Source organism: Tasmannia lanceolata, unplaced genomic scaffold, assembly GCF_043159265.1.
Source record: "Tasmannia lanceolata isolate RefF3 unplaced genomic scaffold, GAP_Taslan_0.1 ptg000004l, whole genome shotgun sequence".
Lineage (NCBI taxonomy): Eukaryota > Viridiplantae > Streptophyta > Magnoliopsida > Canellales > Winteraceae > Tasmannia > Tasmannia lanceolata.
In genome coordinates this window covers 618,340-636,946 of record NW_027518681.1, presented here as the reverse complement: position 1 = coordinate 636,946, position 18,607 = coordinate 618,340, and the positions used below count along the sequence as shown (strand labels likewise).

Sequence of the window (18,607 nt, the reverse complement as noted above, 5' to 3'; positions counted from 1 at the left end):
GGGCCCACATTGTTTGGATGATCCAAAGCGTTCATTTGATGGGCCCTGACATAGATAGGGTGTGCCCAAAAAATTAGCTCCATAGGATCATCCTAACCCTTCAATCTCTGGACGAACCGTCAACTGAGGAGGTCTACCTTACACAAATTGAAACCACAGGGGGTCTACTTGTAACTTTTTAAACATTAGGGGTTAGGTTCAATGTGTCAGGGGGTCTAAGTGTATTTTTCCCAAAAATCAAAATTTTAGGGGGGGGTGGAATTGCCCACCCTAGATCCGCCCATGAATAAAGACCACCCACCAAGAAAAAACACAATTAGTAACAGCATAGTAATAAAACACTTGTTTTTTGATATCTGCACCCCTCTCTCTATTCTAACTTCTAAGGTCATTGAAAATTGTAAAAGCCCAGTAATGGAAATGAAGTAGTAATTTTTTTTAAAAAAAATAGAGATTACCCAGTATTTAATTACCCATGAAACGATAAAATCAAATCGGAAGTAAAAAAAACTATTATCTTCTACCCACTTGATAACTTAGGAGGGGGACGTGTTGATATTTGCACCCTCACATAAGCTCAGGGGTGCATGAATTAGATGCTCCTTTCGTATTTGTGGGGGATTTGATGGAACTTTGGGGGTTTTTGTCTTGTGAAATAAAAGAGGAAATATGCTAAAAAGAAGGTCACTTGGCCTACTAATTGGGCGAAAAAATTGTCTAATAGCTCCTGCTTATGGGTTAGGTTGCAGTATTACAAATATCTGATTATTGTACATACGGGTAGAGGTATTGGTCAATGGGATTATTAATCTTTCCCTATTCTAGTTTCGATTAGGAGAAGACTACGAGCTACTATTGAATTTTTTGCCTACATTCTCTTGAATGAGCCAAGAATTCATTTAGTTGGATGTTAAGATTGACAAATTTCTGATAATTTAAAAAAGAAAGAAAAAGACTGACCAATTTCTTTGGTTTTTAGCTATTAGATGGTTTTTCAAGATCAGTCCAACGAAAGTGGGAAGCACTATTTTTGGCCATTAGTTCGATGTTGAGATTGACCGATTTCCTTCTCTAGTTGTTTTAGCTTTTTATTTCTTCTCTTTTGGGGAAAAACATATGCTCATCATTGGCCAACCATCCAGTGACGGACACACCAAATTTTTAGGAAATGTTGTTTGGAAAGTGGTCCTTCTAGCCATAATATGGTTTCTTTCGGAGGAGAGGAATGCGATGGTCTTCAAAGGAAATGCGAAGAGCACCTAATTCGTGTACACAAAGTTTACAACACTATCTATCGCATCAGGGGGACTCTCCCTAGTTTCATGTTCGTCTCAGCTTATGATCTATGATATGACTGGAGGGAAATGTATCAGTAGTGAGTAGGTGACCGAACCATCCCAGAATGGGTTTGATGGATCTAGCTTGGAAAACCCTAGGATCATCTATCTCCTTCCATCATGTAAAAATGTCAGCCTATAGCGACGCAGAAATTCATTCTCCCTATTTTCATGTTCGTAATATTATTAATAGACGACAAATGAAATTCACAATGTTTTCCAAGTTGACAACAAGGATAAATTTGAGATCCGGGAGACTTATTACACGTTGAAATAAGACTTGGGAACTATATATATATATATCATAAGGCATGTTTGCATGAGGCTAACAAGATGTTGCAGCAAACTATACCTCTAGCAAGAAGCTTATCTATCTGTAGATCCTTCAAAAGAACATGATTTGGGGTAATGATAAAGTAGAAAGTAAAATGGTAGACGCGGATGGAACAAACTAGGGTTTGACAGGGTAACCAAGGTTTCAGAGTTGGGAGAGAGTGAAAAAGAAAGTGAGGGAGACTTTTCTACCCTTCAACTATACCCAAACCCTTTATCAAAGGCTGCAAAACCTGCGGAAGGGGAATGGTTTGATTGATGAGTAAATTGAGAAATTTTGTCAATTAATTTCTTGGAATGATATCTTAGAAAGTACAGGGCATGTGGTGGCAAGGTACATTGGATGCATGCAATCGTCCAATCAGGTTATCCTGAATCTTAACACCGTATGGACGATTGAAGAAGTCCATCAGAGAGCCCTCGCGTTGGAAAACACAATTTACCCATAGATGGGCAAAGGCAGCAGACAAAACCGCGACATGCTAAATACCAGTAACAGAGCTCCGGGTGAGTTCCATGCTGTAGAGAGAGCCTCCTCTACAGTTGCACCCCCAAATAGCCTAACATCTAAGCAAACTTTGGATTTGGATGTGAGTCTCCCTAATTTTTAACACTCTTAAACAAAAGCAAATGGACGATCCACATAGCAACTCATTTCCTCATTTGTAGACTGCAAGTACAACTAAAAACTCATACTTAACTCACAGGCATGTTTGCATGAGGCTAACAAGATGGCCATCTCACTCACTGAAGGAGTTGATAGAGACACTTTAAGAACTGGGCAAGCTCTGCCCTTCTTTGTAGTTCTGTCTCTCTTTATTAAAAAATTTGGTTGACACTTGTCAAAGTATAGAAACAAAGAAAAAGAAAAGGTGGGGTGCATAGAACATAATGCAAAGAGTAATATCTATTTCACTGATTCAAGTTCTTGCAATTTTCATATCGTGGCCCATATGAGCTGCACAGCAATGCCACGAACTTGTTGTCGATGACAATGTTGAGGTGATATCAGCATGACATTCTACCTTAGTGTCAAGGGTCATCACTTACAACAGTAGAAAATATTTGATTTCTTATTATGCTATATTTGTGTAGTACTACTGTTCATTTACCTCTGTTATCTCCTAACATATAAATGAACAGCTCAACATTGCACTGAAAATGAAAGAACTTGGCTAATCAAATATGTTAACCTTTCTAGATTGATTGTAACACTCATTAATCAAAGCTTAAAAAGATTTGTGAGCAGCAAATCCATGTAAGCTTCTGAATCTCACCTGTAATTAGATAATCAAAATCATTCAAAACAAACAAGAAATTTCAAGCTGTTCCGCAATTTAAAAAAATTCACAATCTCTGTATTCAGTAAGGGCCTGTTTGTTTTAGATTATGACAACTGATTGTGGAGTCCCCAACCGATTATTGGACTCAAATTTAGAGTAATTTTCAGTCCAATAATCGTTTGGGGACTCCACAATCGGTTGTCATAATCTAAAACAAACAGGGCCTAAGAAACTGTGAAACGTCCAACATGAATGAACTACTCTACTCATGTGAAACAACCAACTTTAATAAACTACTCATTCAAGCAAGAACAGAACGTCAATAAGTTACAATCTTGAGTCAAACTCCTAAAGAATAACAAACAGAGAGAAAAAACAAACAAGAAATTTCAATTTGTTCAGCTAGCAATCAAACACAATAAGCACTGTATTCAGCAAATGTTAATGTGCAAGCGGCACAACCAACATTACTGATAACATTTTAACTGGAGCGTACCGTAGAGATTTATATAGGGTGTAAGGAAAAATTACAAAGTCAAATGATTTATAAAAATCACCATAGAGATGATTTTTGAGGCACATCATATTTATGTCCAGGGTCAACTAATGGCATACCCTATAAAATCATCTCGATATCGTAAATAGGCATTGCCCAAAATTCATCTCCCTAGGATGATACTAACAATTCGGAGGGTAGAAATAGACAAGACTATTTACGTCGTGGTTCGACAAATGAAAGCTTTGGATCTTCGAACAAGTGGCCCGATGAAGTTTTTAAAAATACACATTATACTACCAGCGCAAGTAGGTGCCATATGATAGGTGGGCTCCATGTATATTCAACTGATACTGACAAAACCCATCAATAAAATCAATGAAATTTCTCAACCACTAAAGAAAACCCAACAATCATAGAGTCTAAAAATATATTGAACAATGACTATGAACCCAACAGAGGAAAAAAGGCACCAGAAAAAAAATCAATTCAACTGATACTGACAAAACCCATCAATAAAATCAACGAAATTTCTCAACCACTAAAGAAAACCCAACAATCATAGGTCCAGAAATATATTGAAACCATATCAACTGATACTGACAAAACCCATCAATATACAATCAATGAAATTTCTCAACCACTAAAGAAAACCCAACAATCATAGGTGATAGGTCCAAAAATATATTAAACCATATCAACTGATACTGACAAAACCCATCAATATAATCAATGAAATTTCTCAACCAATAAAGAAAACCCAGCAAACATAGCATTAAAAAATATAATGAAACCATATCAACTGATCTTAACCAAACCCATCAATGGAAAACCAGTAAGATTATGAACCCAATAGAAATACCACATACCTTGAATGATTGAATGAGGAAGTGAGCCATCTCAAAGCAGTACTCTGAGCTTTCGCCCTCATTTCTCTGCACAACCCAAAACTATACATGGTAGGTCTCTATTGAAAAATTGAAGTCTGATCAAAAACTTTAAAATCCCAGAACAAGAAAGTGATCTTAGCCGTACAAAAAATAGCACAAAAATTATTAAAGTATAAGAAGTGGATTAGGCTTTCCTCCGAGTTGCGTGCCGTTCCACACGTTGTTTTCCTGATTCTGCACTTTTGATGGCAGTCTTTGTCTCTCAACCAATGTCTTATAGGACCAAATTCGTGAGTCCGTTACTAATTATCTTCCATAAATCCAGGTTAAAGTTAAACTGCACAACCATATTTTGATATTTTAGCTAACCCATCTTGTCTTTGGCGGTTTAAAGTAGCTGTCAAAAGGTTATTAAATTTCCCAGAAAGTTCTCACAAGCCAATTAAAGAGGAAAAGACAGCTGGGTTTGTGCAAATATCAAAATAAGATTGTGCTGATAACATTTCCCTTTGTTTTGGAATATCAACAGACCACCTCTCATTCAAGGAAAAATTACAAAGTCAATTGATTTTCCCAAAATAAAATGTAAATCATTTAACTGGAGCTTACCCGTAGAGATTTATTCAGGAGAGTTAGGATCACCATAGAGATGATTTTTGAGGCACATTATATTGATGTCTAGGGTCAACTAATGGCATACTACCCTATAAAATCATCTCGATATCGTAAATAGGCCTTGCCCAAAATTCATCTCCCTAGGATGATACTAACACTTCAGAGGGTAGAAATAGACCGGACTATTTACTTCGAGGTTCAACAAATGAAAGCTTTGGATGTTCGAACAAGTGACCCAATGAAGTTTTTAAAAAATACACATTATACTACGGTCGCAAGTAGGTGCCATATGATAGGTGGCCTCCATGTAAATTGCGCCCGTTCGTAGGTGAGCATATGTTTTCAAAAATACAATCAAGCTCACCTTGTTCAAAGATCCAAATTATTCAGTTATTAGGCCTCAATATTACTAGATCTTGCACACAAAAAATCATCTTAATAGGATGATCCTAACCCTCCATATGAATCATCCAATGTAGATAATTTCGAGATCTTTGAACAAGGTGAGCCCACTCTATTTTAAAAATAAATAAATACGTGCACCTACATACAAACACCATATAACACATATATCTAAGAAAATTCATTGTGGCCCACGTTATTCCAATATCCAAACCATTCATTTGATGGGCATCAATGTAAGTAGGCCTTTCCACACAAAAATCTCCATACGATGATCCTAACACCTGATCTTTAGAGGTTAATCGGAGGGTTTTGATCATCCATGGAGATGATTTTGTGGGCAAGGCCTAATTACGCTAGGGCCTAACAAATGAACGGCTTTGATCTTTGAACTAGGTGGGCTCAATTGAATTTTTTTTTTTTTAAAATACACTTTTCTTGGTGCCCACCTTCTTCAAAGATGTTAACCATTCATTGTTGGTTATGCTGAGAGAGAGAGAGAGAGAGAGAGAGAGAGAGAGAGAGAGAGAGAGAGAGAGAGAGAGAGAGAGAGAGAGAGAGAGAGAGAGAGAGAGAGTTGGTGTACTACTTGGGGCAAGTATGTTTGGTGTACTCCTTGGGGCAAGTATTTTTATTTTTTTTTTAATTACAGTGTGTGTTGGTTTACTCCTTGCCTAGGGCAAGTATATTTTAGAAAAAAATTACATTGGACCTACCTTATTTAAAGATCCAAACCACTCAAAAAAAAAAACAGTGGGTCCACCTCATTTGGAAATCCAAACCTTTCATTTGTTGGCATAAGTAGGTTGTCTGAAAAATCATCTTCATAGGATGATCCTAAGTTCCTAACCCTCTGATCTTTAGAGGGATGGCACCATACAAAAACCTCTTAAAATGGGAGGATTAGTAACACCTTAGTGTCTCTTGGGGCAAATGATTTTCTTCTTCCAACAAGGTGGACCTACGATATTTTGTTTAAAAATACATTCAAACACCACATAAAAACTTTCTCTCAGCAGTCAGCACCCAACATCTCGACACGAACCTTGTGTTCTTGGTTTATTTTCTAGTTTCTTCTTCTTGTTTTGATCTCTTTTTTTCTACATCACATCTCTCAAAACAGCAGCTACCGCTCTAAATAGTTGATACTATCAAAGATAGAAATGTGCAAATCTTGCACATCTCTCAAATCGAAAACAGAGCTGCAGATCTTTTTCTTTGTATAGTTTCTCCTTTTCCCTCTTTATACCTTTGTATTTTCCTAACTAGGCATATTGCCTTCTCTTGTATTTCCCTCACTAAGGCATATTGCCTTAACACCATTGGGTTGTAAAATATATAAAGATAGCCTCCCAAGCCAAGCAATGGCTGTATGGAGTTTCTCGTTTTCAAGCAACTTTCTCTCAATTCATAATTACTTCTATATTAATCACAGCGTTCAAAACCTATCCCTCAAAGATATACACACATAGTACCCAAAATTATTACAAACTACCTGAAGGGAACAAAGCAAAATATCTGCAAGAGAGGTAATATTTTGAGAATTGATTTTGAGTCCCAAACTGATTATTGGACATCTAATTCTCGATCCAATAATCAATTTTGGACACAAAATCAATTCTCAAAATCCCAAACAGACGGGATTTATTTTGGGAAATATTATCTGCACGACTGTATTTTGATGAGGGCACTCCACACTTTATGCAAAGTACGGTGTGGCCCGCACCATAGGATGATCCAAACTGTCCATTAGATGGGCCACAGTCTAAATAGGTTGTGCCCCAAAAATAATTTTCATAGGTTGATCCTAACCATCCGATCTATAGAGGGTTAGGGTCAACCCTCTAACATTCAGATCAGAGGGTTAGGATCAACTTATGGAAATGATTTTTGGGACACAAGCTATTTAGGCTGTGGCCCATCTAATGGACGGTTTGGATCATCCTATGATGCGGGCCATACCGTACTTTTAATAAAGTGAGGAGTGCCCTCGTCAAAATACAGTAGTGCTGATAACATTTCCGTTTATTTTAGAATAGGACTCTAAATTGTGGTTAATTGTAGAATCCAATAATCATTTCTCTCAAAAACAATTCTCAAAAGCCAAAACAAACATGGACTTGACGGGAATGGCAGATATCCAAAGTAGTGAACATCTTCAAATGACAAAGAGGTTAAGGAGTGAGGAGGAACGATCCAAACCTTTTTTCTAATCCAATTTGAATCACCTCACACGTGCACTCTCCATTTCTATGGACGCAAATTTTGTTTTATGCGGTAAAAATGAACATAAAACAAATTTTACTTCTATTTTTATGTCGAAAGAAACGGAGCCATAGTGGAATTTTTTCTAATAAAAAGAGCTATAGTTTAAGTTTCTTTTTTCAAAGTTTATTCATGGAAAAATTTCTAAGGCCCTGTTTGTTTGTTATTTTGATAGCCAATTGTGAGTCCAAAACTGATTATTGGACTCAAAAAACTGATTTTGGACTCACAATTAGTTCTCAAAATCTCAAACAAACAAGACCAAAATAGAAATACTATGGATATTTCATTATTTGCTCTTTGAATTTATGAGAGCTATTAAACATTTGTAATATAGAAGAACAAGTCATATATTCAATCAAAGGCCAATCTATGAGCGCCCCCCATTAAGAAGTCCGTAAGCTTGAAACCATTTACAATAGTTCAAATAGAAATAACAAGATGATAATGGAAGATGCTGTGTTTTTCACTTATCACATTGGCATGAGTACAAATGTTAATTGCACACCAACCAAAAAACAGCTATGCATGTGGGGACATAACTATTCGATATTACATTCCAGACTTTATGATGTTCAAATTCCCAAGAGTAGAGGATGCCTTCTGAATTGTGAATTAGCTTAACCTGAAATGGAAAGATTCTCATGTAAGTTGACATTTATAATACCTGGACCTCAAGTTAAAATGATAAATCCCTGTTTTGTTGATTAGTGAGGTACACAAACACAACCATCTTCAGAATCCAGATACATAGTCTGGAATGTACAGTTTGAGAAAATGTAGTATATTATATACGAGGAATGCTAGACTCACCAGAGCCCTTGCAAAAAAATCAGGTAAAGGGAGCCCTCATTGGTCAAAACACATTTAGCATGGCGCAAAAAATCACGGTCATAACTGTCATAAAGGGATTTTGACCAATGGGGGCGCCCTTTCCCTGCTTTTTTGCAAGGGCTCCCGTGAGTCTAGCATTCCTCATTATATACTGATAGAAATATTTTTTAGTCTAATTTCTTATATAAAAAAAAAAGGATTGTGAATCGGAGCTCTCTTTAAAAAGTTATTGTAGAAAGAGTGAAAGTACGTCAAAGTGGACTGTTTTTCTGAAATCCAAATTTTCAAGTCAGAAATTCCCTTCACGTGTTTGGTTTGGAAGGATGATCTACTTTAAAAGTTAAAAGTTTTTAGGATGATTATGGTCCAAAATTTTACAAGTTCGAGGGAGAGGATTTACTTAAGAATTTTGGTTTAGAATAGAGAACAATGTTCTTCTCTATATCTACCTTTGTGTTTCCATTTGATGACTAGTGTGAATTTCTAGTTTTTGAGACAACAATTTTCTTTCTCTAATTTCTCAAGAGATGATTTTTGGACAGGTGTCTTCTTTTGTGTGCCTTGAAAAAGAGAAAGAATTTCTCTTATTATCCCAATGAATGTTACCTTTTGTGAACCGAGAAAAATGAATAAATGTTTTTTTATCTTGATGACGTTTCTAGAAGGCAACGATTATGATTTTTGTTTATGTAGAAGAACAATGGAATGTACTTTTGTTAAAGCTTCGTTCAAAGTATTTCTAAAGGAAGCTACTGAAAAATTGAATCTAAATCCTCCCATTTACAGTGTTTGGAAAAAAGGATTAAACCACATATCAAATTTTAAATCTTCGGTTGAGGTAGGAAAGAATGGAATTTTCAATGACTTTTTTCGAAAATGCAGCAAAAGAAACTGAAGAAAGCACAACACATGTAGCGGTTCATTTCTTGCCGGAATGCTACCTTGTCATCTTCGTCGATGCTGATCGTCGGAATCTAATGGAAGAAAGAGAACAAGTGAAAGATTTGAAGAATCACATCAAGTTCCTTGTAGGTGAAATTGCAAAGTTGAAGATGAAGATTTCATCAAGTGCGGATGTTGATCAAAGAGATGATGGTTAGAAGTTTCTAATTCTTCGGGGGGATTTCACTTAAAGAAAGAACATTGGAAATTATAAATCAAAATCAATGTTTATGGTTTTTTGAAAAGTCTTTGTGGTCTTCTGGATAGTTGTTATTTGAGGAAAATGTAAAGTCATTGTATGTGTTTTAGAATTCTTTATGTCTGGGCTAGATTATCAAAGAATCAATGGGGAGTTTCTATGATGTTGCTTAGGATACCTAAAGGACTCATGAGCACTATAACAAAGTGTTAAATGTAATTAGTTATTTTATGAGTATTTTGTGTCTATATGTATGAAGTCATTTGTGTAGAAAGGGTAAGATTAAAGATTGTACGCTTCAAGGGTAAAGCTAAAAGAGAAAATCTTCAAGGGTAAAGGTTCAAGGGAAAATAAATGTAGAGACTTAAGGAAAAGGGAAAAGAACACAAAACCAATTTTGATAAGTGTAGAGAATAAGTGTAAGTTGTTTTTATAAATAAAAGTCCTTTATTTTGGTGTTTCATTTGTTTTTTTATACACAGGGCCTTTGGCGGGTGTATCTCCTAGCTTCCTTATCTTCTCTTGTGCAACATGTATGTTGCAAGTTCAGCAAGCAATATAAATTTGGCAAAGCAAATATCAACTCTCCCACTCCTTAAACAAGATTCCCTTGACTGTGTTTATAAGTAAGAGAGTACCAAATATCTACAGTTGTTTTGATTGTTTCGATAAAAGATAAATCATAAGTACAACTTAATATAAAGACACAAGCCATAGCACAATACTAAATTAGATCTGCAGAATCCCATCCTAGATCCAGCAAAAACACATCCTAAGCTATCTAGATAAACCATAACTAATCCAAATATGAATAAACCATATTATGCCTACATCAAACGAAGTCTTCCCGACCAAATTAGCTTGAGAATAGGTTTAGTCTGTAGAACCAATCTGGAATAGTTCAAGTTTATATGGAAGAACACAAAAGGATGTATCTAACATGATTATTTTTTCTTAAATAGGTCCCCAAGATGAAATATTTTATAGATGATAGGCAAGAAATTAATTGTTGTATACTATGTAGTAATGATACTGAATCTGCAACCCAATTTTCTCATTCTGCCCTTTTCCAATAAGCTGTGGAAACAGTTTGGTCTAATGTTACACATCAGATTTAGACTAAACCAAGACATGTTTGACAAACCTCAATGAATGGATTAAGATCTATAAAAAACACTGTGAGAGGGGAAACATGTGGAAAGAGGCAGAAAAGCATTTCAAGCCTTGTGTGTGTGTGTGTGTGTGTGTGTGTGTGTGAGAGAGAGAGAGAGAGAGAGAGAGAGAGAGAGAGAGAGAGAGAGAGAGAGAGAGAGAGAGGAAATTTCCATGAAAGGTGGAAAAAAATTAATTTTGAGGGTAAAAGAAAGAGATAAACCGTTAGTGTCTATATCTTATGAATATAGAGAATGTAATCAGTTGCAAAACAAATCATCAATCACATAAAGTTTAAAACCAACCAACACAAGAAAGGAAGAAGTAATATTTTCATAGATTTTTTGTTTTTATGTTTTTAACAAAAAGAAAATTTACAGAGCAAATGTCTGAAATTTCAGTTTCATGATCAAGTAATATGAAAGAAACAAAGCAATACTGACATGGAACACCCAATAGTTGAAGCCTTCTAATTGTATGTTCCCAAGAGTAGAAAGATCAACAACAAAATGAAGTTATATGTGCTTGGTTTGATTTTTATAAAGTTATGTGTGCATAGGCTGTAGTTTCACTTCACCTTTTAATCAAATTCTTCAGCAATAAGACTGACAATTTCCTTTTTGCGGGATAAGCTGAAAATCATCAACAAAGGTGAACAGATAAAAATATAAGAAACACTACACTTAGGGAAGAAGCCCCTAGGGGCAAAGAAAATAAAGAGACCTCATAACAAACAACCATGTAGAGAAACCCCAAAGTGTCCAAAAACATAACACAAATTCAACGAAACATACGGGCTTGGATCATTGCTTGCACAAAAAAAGATCTTTCTATTATTCCTTCTCAGAGAGTGGACCCTTTGACCCTTTCCAAGAGGCAAATTCATTCCAGTTAGCTTTCATTTTGTGAAAACAAGTTATAATCCAGTTCACATTTGGAAAGTAAATTTGAAAATATAAAGGGAATAAATTTATACAACAACCCTACTAGCATCATGTCAATTGTCATAAAACTTTAGAGAAGGCAATTTTGACATAAGACAGATAACCCTACTTTGAAGGATGTAAAAGTCTAGATCATGTTTTAGCATTCATAGCTAGTCCATCCTAAGCTACGGAGAAAGTAAAAAAAGCTTCTCAAATTTGGGTTTGTTTACTGACTGTAAGTAATAGGATTACTCATCTAGAACAATGTATTGGTGGTCCTTTGTTGTTGTTGTTGTAATCCTTTTGGACCTCCTTGAGTATTACTCATCTGAATGTTAGATACATATTGGTTCTTTGACAGGAGATTTCATAAACACTATTGCATTTCATCATTTGATAGATAAAACATTTCAAAAAATTCAATTTGCAAGAAGTAAAGGCACATATCATATAAATCAAAGTAAAAGAAGTGTAAGAAAAAGGCTTCTGATATACACAATACCAAAGTCGATGATTGAGAATCGTATATATCGGGATTAACAATAGCCACACAAGAAATTCCTGCACATTAGCAAATACCACAACTGTCTTTAGTGATTGTATTAACAATTCTTAATCTTAAAAAATACTTGCACATTACTGGAGTCACTGGCAGTATAACCATAAATTATGGGACATTGATACCCCTTTTTTAAATTTCAATTACTCTATAAATCTTGTTTATTTTATCATTAAAATAAGATGTAAGAAGGAGTGAAAATACAATATATCCAACATAATGTATTCAAAATCCTTATTGTGCATTCTTATGGAAAATGAAGATAACGTGGAGTTGCGAAATGCCATAACCATTTTTAAAAGTTGAGGCTTAATTAGAAAATCAGATAATGTTTGGATTGGAGAAGAAAGTTGGAGAATATTGAATTATTCTTCTCTTCTTCATGTTTTATGCAAGATATTTTCTTTCTTCCTAGACCCAAAATTCCAATTTTCCTTAAGATTAATGGGCTGTTTTCTCTAGAAAGAAAGGGCAGTAAGAAAAAATTAGGAGATCAGTCCTTGGAAAGATGTCTTTCCCATTTATTTTCAAAAATGGAAAGATACTTGTGAAGAGACTGAAAACTAATAAAATTTTAAAATTTTGAATATTTGAAAGTTCAAATTTGAATGTGGAGAATTTAAAGTTTGAATATAGGATTAGTAGATTATGTGCATGATTCACAAAGTAAAATTGTGTCCAGGGTGCCTAGCTTAAAGTGCTAGCAATTTAGAGCTTTAAAGTATGCAATTTGAGTTTATTGAAAGGGTTTAAAGGGCTTGGATAATATGGACATGTGACTTCAATTGCCAGGCAGATGACAGTTCAAAGGTTGTGTTTAATGACAGATAAAGGTTTTCCTTGGGGTTTAAAGTAACTGTTGAGTCTTTATCTTAAGTAGTTTACTGTAATGTAAGCAAGATAAGGATAACTCACTATTAAAGTGACAAAGCTTAAGAAATAATAGATTCTGGGGTCAATAGGATAGCTAATATGAGGGAATTGTTAAGTAATGTGAAAGGAAGTGTTTGGTATATATTAAATCTGTTTTCAACCAAGGAGTGTGTGCAATCCCTAAGCAAAATTAAAACACGATGCAATGATGTTCATGCAAAATAGCGAGCTTCTATAAGATTTTGATTCAAGGCCATTAGCTAAAGAACAGAGGAGAGAAGTATAAAATTTCTCAAACAGTGAAAGAGTATATATTAGTATTGAGTTAATGTTGAAAATGGTTGCTAAGATGCTTCCTATTGTAACCCATTTTCCCATTTTCATGTCTGCAGTAGGGTAAATGGATTAGATAAAATAGGCTCATTTGACTATGTAAATAGAGAATACCACAGATTTAATAGAAAATAAATTTGTTCCCTTTGGCCTAAAATAATTGGAGATTGTTCATGAATCTTGCAAATGTATGACTGTAAATGGATAAAAGAATGGCACAAAATAGCTTCAAATGAACCCTGCAGGGAAAATGATCGTTTGGAAGATTTTAGGTTCTCTAACGACCCATGTTCAATAGGTAGAATTAGAAAATTGTGTAGCAATAGCTACAGAGCAAAGGAAAGTCAGAGAACATGCATAAAAAAAATTGAAATTTCAAGCATTAGATAGAAAGGAATAAGGTTTAGAAAATTGTGTAGATCTAATAACAACACTGTTTGTTGCTGCCCCCGGATTGAAATAGTGAAAAAAAATGCAGAAAATGGGGAAGAAAAGAAAAAGAAAATTTGACTGAAGGGAGAAAACTAAGAGCTTGTAGTTGTGGGTTTTCTAGTGTGAGAAAGTCAAGGGATTGATTGGGATTCCTTCAGTTGATGGATTTAGGGCAAGATTTGAGGGTTTTCAGGAGACACAAGTGAAGGGAGATGCACTGTTAGGTCTCTTTTTCCTTAAAATAAAATAAGGGATATTCACAAAGTTGTTTTGTTGAAGAAAAGCAAAACCAGGTAGAGAGAGAGAGAGAGAGAGAGAGAGAGAGAGAGAGAGAGAGAGTCGTGTACCTGCCTAGAATGGCCACACCCTTGACCCATTTATAAATATTTCGGGGATGCGAGAGATGTTAGGCCAATATTGGCCTCCATCCTTTTGGCACTGTTTCTCTAGCTGGGGACATCGGTCAATCGAGAAATATTTAAGCGTGGTGGGAAGCCCATCCTCAGGCAAGGAATGGAGTTGAGGACAAGCATCAATTGTCAATAGTTCGAGGGAGGTGAGATTGTTGAATATCCCGTTGGGCAGGAATTTGAGATCCTCACAATGTAGTATGCGGAGTTCTGTGAGTGTAGTGGGCAGCAACTCCCCTGGCAAGGTCTCGAGCTGTGGACAAGCCCCAATCACCAGTTCTCGGAGGGAGGTCAACTTCTTGGACAGGATCTCGATATTATCAATGATGAGAGATGTGAGCATGCTGGTAATCTCCTCTGGCAGGGACTTGATATTACCACATCTGATGATCCCAAGAGATGTAAGTGTGGTGGGTAGCCCCACGTCGCATGTCAACAATTCGAGTTGCGGACAAAACCAAATTGTCAATTGTTTGAGGGAGGTGATGCTCTTGAGCATTCCCTTGGGGAGGGACTTGAGATTATGACATTGAACGAAGTGAAGGAATTCAAGATTGATGGGCAGTGCCTCCTCTGGCAAGGATGAGAGTTGAGTAACCAACACCAATTGTTTGAGAGACGTGAGGTTTCGTAGCCCCCGTATTGGAATAGACTTGAGGCTGTCACAAATCCTTATCTTGATAGATTTAAGCGTGATGGGAAGCCCCTGCTTCTCACCGTCGTCTGCCAAAGATTCAAGTTTGGGACAGGTTTGAATTTGTAAAAATTCGAGGGAGGCAAGGTTATGCAACCCGACCTTGTTTGGCCAAGACACCAACTCACCACAATTTTCAATCTCCAACCTTTTAAGTGCTGCTAGGGGTTGAAGCAACCCTTCAGGTAGTGATATTAGCCCTTCAAAATTTGTAATACTTAATGAGGTAAGCGTAGTGAGGCGAGGCACTGACCTCAATACCATCTCACTACAACGATCCAATGCCAAATCATGAACCGATATGAGGTGTGGCAACTCTTGCAACTTGGGACAATTTGATATTTTAAGTTGATCGAGCTTGGGCATACTGTAAGCCTCTACTCCACACCATTTCTCCAAATTAGGCATGTCTTCGACCACTAAAGCCTCCAACAATGGAAAACCCTTTTTAACCCCATTGGTCTCACCAACAAACTCGCACCCAATATTTTTCAAACCATCCATTCCCACTATCCGGAGTTTTTTGAGGCACGGTAGCTGCCCAAGAGGTGGTAGCTGTTGGCAATTCCTACATCTGATGAGACGAACCTTTGTCAGGCTAAAGTAGCATAAGGAATCCACCCGCATCATCCAATCTGGGAAACTAACACCACCATAAAACATTATTCGTAGCTTTCTGATGCTGGAGTGAGGCCGGAGGCCTTTCAGTACCTCCTCATCAACTCCTCCATCTCGAGAAATATCATTACTCCATTCCAACCGTAACTCATCCAGGTGTTGTTTTTCCTTGAAATTGGCTTCCTCGCTTTCCTTCGTATTCATCACATTCTCCAACTGTAAGATATGAATTCCTCCTCTTAGCTCCTTCAAGTCCTTTAACTGTCCTATCCCACATTCACTTTTTTTGTCCACGGAAAACGCACTCAATGTCTGGAGATTTGTTAACTTCCCAAGTCCCGGTGGCATAGAAATCCTACATTGCTCCAGACCAAGATGTCGCAAGTTAATTAAGTTGCTACTGTTTTTGGGTAACTCTACAAGTTGCTTGCAATAATTAAGATTGAGTGTTTGTAGATTGTAGAGGCTAGACATTGATTCAGGCAACCTTGTAATATTAGTGCTAGAGAGGTCAATGTACCTCAAATGAATTAGATGTCCAATGACATCAGGCAACTCTGTGACATTTGCCCCACCCAGATCTAGTACCCTTAAACAACTCAATTTCAAGAAAAAATCACTAGAGAGTTGTCTAATGGGCCGAAAGGGGGCTCCAATTAGTAGAAAGGTGCGTAATCTCTTAGACTCTTGGAAGGTCTCAAAAATTTGCGGGCTGAAATTGTCCTCCCATATCAATGATGAATAGCGAGCCTTTGTAGAGATATTACCCATTTTGACATCCCGGTTGTTGTAAATATCATTATCCACTCTAAAAAATTCCTCGCTGGAAATGGATTGTGCTAGGTCAAGAATCAGATCATGCATTTTATACGTTGAGTCGATTTGAGACTTTCTAAAGAAGGACCTCCATGTCAAAATATCAAAATAATCAGACCCTATGTCCTCAAGTCGCTTCCTTCCTTCAGGCTGAATAAATCCTTCTGCTATCCATTTCTGGATTAGAAGTGCCTTACCAAAGTCAGTATCTTTTGGGAATAGGGAGCAGTATGCAAAGCATTGCTTTAGATTTGCAGGTAAGTGGTCATAGCTGAGTTTTAGAGCTGGCAAAATATTTTTTCGGGCCTCTGATTCCCAAATCTCACTTTTTAAGATATTTTCCCACTTGCTCTCATCGGTATTAGAGTGCAAGAGACCTCCAAGACTTTCCATCGCCAAAGGCAAGCCTTTGCACTTTTTCACGATCTCTTTACCAATTGCTTCCAATTTTTGAGATACATCTGAAATTCCCACTGTGAATGCCCGTCTGGTAAACAATGACCAACTGTTATTCTCATCTAAACCCTTCAAATCATAGGCAGGAATTGTGCTCATGATTCTTGAAACTTCTGAACTCCTTGTAGTTACTACAATTCTACTTCCCTTTTCTCCAAAACTTAATGGGGCTTGTAGCCTTGTCCAATCACTAGGATCCTCACTCCATACATCATCTAAGACGAGTAGAAATTTCTTCCCCATCAATATCTCCTTAAGATTGTTTTGAAGTGGATCTATTTCTTTGAGATCACAAGATTTCTTAGTCATCGATTCTATAATTGCTTTTGTGAGTCTAGTAATATCAAAATCTTTAGACACACAAACCCATGCCCGAATCTCAAAATGATCCTCCACCCTCTTATCATTATAAATAAGCTGGGCAAGAGTTGTCTTTCCAAGACCCCCCAATGCCCACTATCGCGATAACACAGATATCCTTCAACAATACAGATTCATTCGGCGACAAAAGCAATTCCAGTATCTTCTCTTTATCATCAACCCGACCAAAAACCTTTGATTCATCTACTACGGAGCTGATCAGTGATTGCCTTCTTATTTCAGGCTCCCTCCATTCTCTTTGTTTGAGATGGAGGTCATGTCTTTCCTTTGCAATCTTATCAAGTCTCACACGAATTACCCTTATTTTGTCTGCTAACTCTTGTCGAAACAAAAATGGTTTGCAAGTAATACAAGACAAACACAAGGTGCGTACCTTATGCCCCTTGCTGGTTTGAATTCTGCCTTCCAACTTTGATCGGATTGCGTCGGTGGCAAACTCGTCTACTACATCATCTGCTTCGTAAGCAACATCTTTAAGTTTCTGAAGCCAATCTTTGACTTCGTTACTGGTTACTTGTTGATCTTCAGCATCTTTAAGCACCGCTTGAACTGTGGATAATGTGCTGGACAGGTTTTCGAGCTCCTCTTCAACACCCCACTGTAATTTAATCTCTTGTATAGCTGAATCTGTCAATTTTCCAACGAGTGCTTGAACAAGAGGGCTTAGGAATAGTTCCGCCATAGCTTCTTCCTATCTGGAGAGAAGAACCAACGAGAATGGAAGAGATAATGTTGTTTTTTTTCACAGGAAAGAGTGTAAGAAAGAGTCTAGAGTCTAAACACGGACTTTTGCTTTAGTAGCAAAAGCAAGTAACTTAGGAGATGATTTTTTGGCCCCCAGAGTAGGATAATATACCCCCTGTTAGCGTGATTCGACGTCAGAAGCGGTATAAATCACCCACAATTCACGTTACAAAGTGGGGTGTATTATTGTACAGGGGGACGAAAAAATCAGCACTAGTAAGTAACTAATCATGATTCAAGCAAAGCAAGTAACAATTATTATTTTTATTAGTAAAGCAAGTTACAATTGTAACTTTAAAATGGAATGGGAAATGATATCTCCCCACCTAACATTAAAATCCCCCACCTAACATTATTCGTACCTTGTTAATAAAAGAATAAAGGGAAAAATCCCCCACTTAACATTATACATGCATGGAATAAAGACGGTCGGAGCCAGAAATATGCTTTCGGGGTTAGAAAATGATTGTTATAGCTAGGGGTGTAAATGGATATTCGGAAATTCGATTACCATCTGCATCCGAATCCGTTTAAATCGAATATTATCCGAATCCGTCTCAAGCGGATATTATCCGAATCCGTTTATGAGATATCCGGCTCTTAGCGGATGCGAATCT

At 36.8% G+C, this 18,607-nt stretch overlaps 1 protein-coding gene and 1 pseudogene across 9 annotated transcripts in view; both read right to left on the bottom strand.

Annotated features, from left to right (window-relative positions):
* The window catches only part of LOC143875990 (putative aldehyde dehydrogenase), a 122,457-nt gene extending 117,841 nt beyond the window's left edge, over positions 1–4,616 (bottom strand). For 3 of the 8 annotated variants that reach the window (XM_077377569.1, XM_077377570.1, XM_077377566.1), the window contains exon 1: positions 4,319–4,616. In XM_077377569.1, coding sequence (XP_077233684.1) covers positions 4,319–4,407 — 89 coding nt within the window. In that variant the 5' untranslated portion in view covers positions 4,408–4,616. The remainder of the gene's footprint in view (positions 1–4,318) is intronic. The other 5 variants (XM_077377573.1, XM_077377572.1, XM_077377568.1 and 2 more) reach the window with 4 other exon arrangements.
* Positions 4,617–7,955: 3,339 nt separating this feature from the next.
* On the bottom strand, positions 7,956–18,014 carry LOC143875985 (putative disease resistance protein RGA3; annotated as a pseudogene). The gene is made up of 4 exons (XR_013250250.1): positions 14,219–18,014; positions 12,177–12,235; positions 11,326–11,380; positions 7,956–8,246 (listed from the first exon to the last, which is right to left on the bottom strand). The product of XR_013250250.1 is annotated as a putative disease resistance protein RGA3 (transcript).
* Positions 18,015–18,607: the final 593 nt, after the last annotated feature.